At 37.2% G+C, this 7,751-nt stretch overlaps 1 protein-coding gene across 1 annotated transcript in view; it reads right to left on the bottom strand.

Moving 5' to 3' along the window:
- MEGF9 (multiple EGF-like-domains 9) overlaps positions 1-7,751 on the bottom strand; it is a gene marked incomplete at its 5' end in the record, with an annotated part of 115,012 nt that overhangs the window by 20,026 nt on the left and 87,235 nt on the right. Inside the window, one exon of the mRNA XM_011927416.1 lies at positions 2,333-2,472. Within this exon, the coding sequence (XP_011782806.1) occupies positions 2,333-2,472 (140 nt within the window). The remainder of the gene's footprint in view (positions 1-2,332; positions 2,473-7,751) is intronic.

Genomic DNA, 7,751 nt, shown 5'->3' with positions numbered 1-7,751 from the left:
AGAAAATCATTTTTCCTCTGTATGTCTTTCCACTCATTTGTTCATTTATTTGATCAAAATTTAGTGAGTGGTTACTATATGCTAAAGCTCCATGCTAGAGATTGTGTATACAATGGTGAAAAAAAACTCTTCTTGCCCTCATGAGTGAGCCATATGTGACTCAGAACCACAAATAAATATACAATTACAAACTGTGAAAAGTGCTATGAAAAAAATACAAGTATATGTGAGAACATATAATAGGGACATTACCATTAAGCCTAAAGCATCAGGAAATGCTTCCTGATGAAGTGGCCTTTAATTGATGACCTGAGGGAAGAATATGATTTAATAAGGCAGAGAGGTCAAGGATGGAGGTAGAGGTGGATTAGAAAAACCATTCTTGGCAGAGGAAAGATCATATACGAGATCCCTGGAAGCAGGGAACATGACTTGTTTTAGAAATCAGTGTGACTGGATCACAGATGTAAAGAAAAAGAACGCCAGAAGATAAAACTGGCAAATAGGCAGGGACAAGATCACATAAAAGAAAAAATATATATATATAATTTCTTCTAAATCAATTTGTTTCACTATAGAGTATTTGAATGAAGAATAAACTTTCAACCGATTTTTCCAGGGTACTTTCGACTTCAAATATTTTGCCACCCTGTTTTCTTAAAAACACTTGTCAGACTAGTGTGTCCTGATTTTTTTGTTTGTTTGTTTGGGGGGAAAAAATGTTTCCAAGGAAGGACACTTAATCCTCACATTTAGGAAAACTAAGATCAGAAGTTAATTGGCTTTAGTTTTTAATAGTTTGACTAAGTTTGCCTAAATGTGGTTTTCTTTGTTTTTATACTGCTTAGGGTTTGCTGAGCTCTCTGAATCTGTGGGTTGATGCCTTTAATCAATTTGGAAAATTCCTGGTCATTTTCTCTTCAGATATTACTGTGACCCAATATCTCTTTCCTCTCTTTTTAGCTCTCCAATTACATTTATGCTAAACCTTTTGGCTGTGTCCCACATCTTCCCTGCTCTGTTCTTCCCATTATATTTTCTCGAAATGCTTCAGTTTGGATATTTTTAATTGTGCTGTATTCAAGTCTACTAACTTTGTCTTCACTGTGTACAATTTACTGTTAGATTAATGCAATGAGTTATTAATTCACATGTTGTATTTTTCAGTTCTAGTTTGTTCATTTGATTTTTTAGAGATTCCAATTTCTACTGAAATTTTGCCTCTCCACCTATTTTGTCTGATTTTCCCTCTATTGTATGAAAATACGAATTTTAGTTAAGTCTTTCTACGCTAACTCTAACATCTAGATCACCTAAGGGCCTGCTTCCATTGTTCATTTTTTTCTCTTTGGTACTGGTCACATTTTTCTGTCTTTGCATTGTCTAGTATTTTTTACTGTATGCCAGACACAGTATATAAAAGAACCAGAAAGGGCTCCCCTTTCATCAATTAGGCAGATATAATGAGAGAATTACTTCAATCCAATCGGAAGTTGAGGCGGCCTGAGGGTGGACTATAATTTTAGTATGAGTTAATCAACTTCTGATTCCTTACTATTTCTTGGTCATGACCCTCTAAAGCTTTTGATTGAGAGCCTAGCAAGCTTGTGTCTCCTTGGCCCTAAAAGACTGTGAGAGATTTTTATCGGCCTTTGGTAATTTGAGCCTAGGTCCCAATGCATGCACCTTCAGAGTCTGAGAACATCTTGAGGGGGAGATAATTGAACGTCATAGCAGGCCCTCTCTTTCTAAAGGGATTTTGTCTCCTCAGCAGAAGACTGAAAGAGAAAGAGATTTTTTTTCTACCTTTCTGGCCCAGCCTTCCATCTTCTGCATAGTCAGCTAATATCCTGTGGAAAAGCTGGCCTTGTGTTTAGGGATCCTCTTATTTCCAACCATTATGCAAGCCTTAAATGACTGCCAAAAACATTTCTTGTATCTCTTTCCTAAAGAAGAATTCCTTTGCTTGGATCTAGCTCATTCTTTGCCTATGCTCGGAATCAGCAAATGTCCCCTGGAAAGACAATGGCTGGTGATCATCAGTTTACCTAGGAAGAGTTCCAACCTTTCTGGAATTGTAGTTCCTATAGTTCTCCTTGCCTCCATAGGTGTGTGTATACATATATATATAATTATTTTTTTTTTTTTTGAAATTTACGTACTTTTTCAAGTTTGTTGTAGCAGGAGTTTGGCTTGCTGTGATCTATTACATCCTACTTAGAAGATAAAGGCCCTTCCAAACTATTTCAGAAGAATCAACCTATAGCTGAAAGATTTCCAAATGAAAAGAACAGTGGAATAATTACATGACAAAGTTAAGGCAAGTATGTACCTGTGAGGGCATCACAACTGGCAGACCGATTATTGCACTGGCAGGGCAAGCAGCCATTCTTACTAAAGCCATAATATCCATCTTGGCATCGGTCACATGTAGAGCCAATGACACCCACTTTGCACTGGCATTTCCCAGAACTGCAAATAAAAGCAAAGACAATGAATAAAAGTAAATCAGTTTAAAAGTTGTATTGCCTAACATCCCAGAAGGGAAAGAAAGCCCAGCTCATGTAAATCATATATACTTACCATATCTCAAAGCCTTGTGTCCAAAGAAATCACCTTTAAAATTCTGTATTGCTATTAAAAGCTGCCTAGTGTATTGCATAATGCCATTTCTTAGCTAACAAATAATTTTACAGAAAATTTAAAATGGAGGCATTTGAAAGCAGGAGTATTATGATGATGATCATGATAAAAACAATGAGCTATCACTTATTGAGGGCTTATGTAAATAAATATATTTTTTCTCTAATCCTCAAGGTAGTTCTACTTGGTGAGGGCCATAATACTTATTTTACTACTGAGAGAATTCAGATAAAGTTATTGCCCTCAGCTAGTAAGTCAAGTCTATTCACACAAAGCCAGACTTTTCCCTACCATACTATCTACTCCTAAGATTGACTCTAAATTGGTACAAGAAATTTGTCTGCCAAATAACTTGATATTCCTTAGGTATCAAGCTTCATTCTGTAGATCCAAAGCATTACAGTTCACCATCTATATAGGTCCTGACTCCAGTGATGGTGTTTATGCTCTGTCCAGAATAAATCTTGGTCTCTTTTCTCACTGCAAGTAAATTTCAGGTCTTTAACAAAAGCTGAGAAATCTTATTGCTTAAAGAGAAGCTGCAGCCTAACAAAGTCAAAGGTTCTCAGAGATATAAGCTCAAATATTTTGATGTTTAAAGCTTATTAAAATTTGTACTGATCATAGTCTAGATGTTTTTAAAAATGCAACAAAAATTTGCATTATCTAATTTACACTATCAAACATAAATCTATGAATCTTATTTAGCAAAGAAAAAAGAAAAGAAGCCACACACATATACATAGTCTTACACAAGAATATCCCAAGGCACTTAAAGATCTAGCAAATAAAATCTGTATTCATAAAAAATAAAATTCAGGAATATTTTATGACTCAATAAGAAGGAACCAGTCCATCGAAGCCCCTCTACACTATCAGAAAATTATGAAGAACATAATGTACCTTTCAAAGAATGGCTTATAACACTTCATTATTTCCAAGGCTTTTAAAATGTTAATCAAAATATGCTTACTCCTCATTCCTCTAAATACATTTATTCAGTATACAAAAGGATAAACAGTTACTTTCAATGATGGTGTTTGCCTAACCCACAACCTATAAGAAAAAGGTATTCCTTTTGAACACAAAATCACTTAATAATATTGTGTAACCATAATATAGCCAATGTTCCCAAAGTAGTCGCTATTCCTAAAGTGAGTTTTCCCTTCATAATTCTTGGGACACTAAAAGACTTTCTACCTGGAGGATCTGCTCCTTAATTGCTGATTTAAAAAAAAAAAATGCGTGACTTAATGAATCCTGATGAAGTAGTTGTCTGAGTGTACATACCATGCTTTATTTTTTCCTGGGTGTTTTTTTTTTTTTTTTTTTTTGTTTTTTTTTTTTTTTTTTTTTTTTTTGGTTTTTTTTTTTTGCTTTTTTTTTTTTTGAGAGGGTCTCATTTAGTCCCCTAGGCAGCAGTGGTGCGATTTCGGCTCACTGCGACCTCAACCTCCTGGGTTCAGGTGGTCCTTCTGCCTCAGCCCCCCAAGTAGCTGGGACTACAGGTATGTGCCACTATATCTGGCTAATTTTTGTATTTTTTGTGGTGACAGGGTTTTCCCATGTTGCCCAAGCTGGTCTCAAACTCTGGAGCTCAAGCAATCCACCTGCCTCAGCCTCCCAAAGTGCTAGCATTACAGGTATGATACATCACACATGGCCAGATTTTAAAACAAGGGGGAAAAAAAGGTGCTTTTCTCTCTTTTAAAAGAAAATATAGGTCGGGCATGGTGATTCATGGCCTTTATCCCAGCACTTTGGGAGGCTGAGGCAGGTGGATCACTTGCGGTCAGGAGTTCAAGACCAGTGACCAGCCTGGCCAACATGGTGAAACCCCATCTCTACTAAAAATACAAAAATTAGTCAGTGTGGTGGTGTGTGCCTGTAGTTCCAGCTACCTGGGAGGCTGAAGCAGGAGAATTGCTTGAACCTGGGAGATGGAAGGTACAGTGAGCCAAGATCATATCACTGCACTCCAGCTTGGGTGATAGAGTGAGACTCCGTCTCAAAAAAAAAAAAAAAAAAGAAGTGAGGAATTTTGGTTGTGAGGCTGCACTACTAGTGCTTTTGCATCATGTTATTCATGGCCCAAGGCCAATTTCTGCATGTATAAGAATTAAATTTATCAGGCATGGTGGCACATGCCTATAGTCCCAGCTACTCAGGAGGCTGAGGCAGCAAGCTGAGGCAGGAAGATCACTTGAGACCAGGAGTTCTAGGCTGCATGAACTACTCCAACTGCAGTTAAACAGGAAGAAACAGCTGGGTCCACTTATCTCAAATTAAACCTATCTCTCATAAAGTCCCACAGGCCAGCGAAACACAGGAGACTAATCCTGCAACCACCCAACGGGTTCACCTTGCCCACTGCCTAGACAGAGCTGATTTATCAAGATGGGGGAATTGCAATAGAGAAAGAGTAATTCATGCAGAGCCAGCTGTGCAGGAGACCGGAGCTTTATTATTACTCAAATCAGTTTCCCTAAGTATTCAGGGATTAGAGTTTTTAAGGACGACTTGGTAAGTGGGGTGAAGTCAGGGAGCCAGAAGTGCTGACTGGTTAGGCAGGAGATGACATCATAGGGAATTGAAGCCATTCTCTGGAGCTGAGTGTGCCATGAACGTGCCTGTGACAATCCAGCCTGAGTGACATAGGGAGACTCTGTCTCTCAAAAAAAGATTTAAATCAGCTGGGGGCACAGTGGCTCATGCCTGTAATCCCAGCACTTTGGGAGGCCAAGGCGAGTGATCACGAGGTCAGGAGTTCGAGATCAGCCTGGCCAACACAGTGAAACCTCGTCTATACTAAAAATACGAAAATTAGCAGGGCATGGTGGCACACGCCTGTAGTCCCAGCTACTCGGGAGGATGAGGCAGGAGAATTGCTTGAACCTGTGAGGTAGAGGTTGTGGTGAGCCAAGACTGCACCACTGAACTCCAGCCTGGGTGACAGCGAGACTCTGTCTCACAAAAAAAAAAAAAGAAAAAAGAAAGAAAAGAAATCACTCAGCAAATATAAAGCTTTGCCTGTGTGACTTCTTTCATAGAATAAAGACTTTACAACACTCCCTTTCATGGTCTCTGTTAAAGACTTGAATGCTTTCTGAAGCAAAGGTCAATGATATAAATGCAATGAAACCAAAAAAAGAGAAAAAAAAGGCTATTAACAGACCACTTATGCTTATCCATAGATTTGAAATGAAAGAACCAAACCCCACAGCTTCATAACTGGAGAATAAAGGTATAGAACTGGATTTTAAATAGAAATCAGACATCTATACTATTGAGATCAGCTAACAATTAATTTAAGATAAAATTAGCTAATCTGGTCTTAATGACATATTGCTAGTAAAGAAAGCACAAAAATTATATCAGAAAAAAGAATATAGAATTATTCATAAAGGAAGCATAAGCACTGTGGAGTTTTGCTGCATTAACTATGCAATACTACACATTTCTTAAATTATCCCAAAAGGGATTCTCAGATTTTCTTGTGGTAGTAATGCTCAGTTATGGGATTTACATACTCAGGGTGTGAACAACCCCTGCAAGGTTTTAACACTTTAGAAAAAAGCATTTTTTAAGTGTATATAAATAATAATATATTTTACAACACTAATAGTCATTACTTTTTCAAACGAAAATTCATTGGTGTTATCATCTCAAGATATGGTACATATCTATGTCACATGAATGTAAGCCAAATTACCTTTTTAAAGATTCTGTTTAAGATGAGTGGGTGGAGAAGTTTCAGAATTTCCATTATTTTATAGTCACATTGATTAGGTGGGATGGGTATAATACAGGCAAGGAGTATCAGGGTTTATGGAAAAAACAGCCCGAGGAAACAGAGTTTGGTTCATATTCCAGCTCTACTAGTGACTAGCTGGCACAAAGTATTTATTCTGTCTTGGCCTCTGTATTCTCATTTGCTAAGTGAAGACAATTATACCAACCTTTGTAGGATTATTGTGAGAATTAAATATAGCATACACAACACATTTAGCACAGTGTCTGGCACATACTCAGTACTCAAAAATGAAGGCAACTATGAAGATGATGACAGTGATCCTAGATCTTAAAAATTTTCTGAGAATTCTAAGGAAAGTAGGTTAGAATTTCCAGCTGGCAAAGACAGGGAAAACTAAGTTACTTACTTTTAAAATTTACAATTTGTAAGTAATTAAAAATTTTTCAATTCTGTTAATAAAACTAAAAAAAAAAAAGCAAAAAATTAAGGGATAAGTACTAGTTTGTAGCAAAAATATGGCTGGAAAAAGAGAGCACATTATAAACACATGGTAGAAACAGTTTTGGGGAAAAAAATTTAATCAAGAAGAGAAAGGATCTGCAAAATCCTACATTAGGTGGGATCAAAGCCAGCTGGACTTGACTTGCTTTTCTACCAACTAGTTAATGATTTATTTCTAAATTGTTAAATGTGTTGGCATGTTTTTTGTTATCAATAAAGTCTATTTTCTTCCTAAGATTTACAAGATATAAAGTACGTCTGTATGTATATTTTTAGGTATCACATTATCAATTTTAACTCAAGCAGTTACAGAATAACTTAAAAATTATACATAGTTCTTCCCTTTTTCTTTTTTTTGAGATGGAGTCTTGCTCTGTTGCCCAGGCTGGAGTGGTGCAGTGTCACGATCTTGGCTGACTGCAACCTCTGCCTCCCAGGTTCAAGTGATTCTTCTGCCTCAGCCTCCCAAGTAGCTGGGACTACAACAGGCAAGCACTACCACGCCCGGCTAATTTTTGTATTTTCAGTAGAGACACAGTTTTGTCATGCTGGTCTTGAACTCCTGACCTCAAGTGATCCACCCACCTGGGCCTCCCGAACTGCTGGAATTACAGGCGTGAGACACTGTGCCCAGCCCATAATTAATTAGAGAAAATTAATTCATTTGTGGTCATTTGGGAACTTTGCTTTTCCCCTGTCCTTCTTCCTCAGACAGCATGCATGTTCACACTCTGACATGAAGAGAATAAGAAACACAATAAAGAGATAATGAAATGTATCAATTTTCTTCTTCCTCCAGTTTTAAAAATGAACTTAAAAATAACTTTTTAAAGCTAGAATATTTAGAGTTTAC

Source organism: Colobus angolensis, unplaced genomic scaffold (assembly GCF_000951035.1).
Source record: "Colobus angolensis palliatus isolate OR3802 unplaced genomic scaffold, Cang.pa_1.0 Scaffold71, whole genome shotgun sequence".
Lineage (NCBI taxonomy): Eukaryota > Metazoa > Chordata > Mammalia > Primates > Cercopithecidae > Colobus > Colobus angolensis.
Note: the sequence above shows the minus strand (reverse complement) of the source record. Positions and strands in the feature narration are given on the sequence as shown.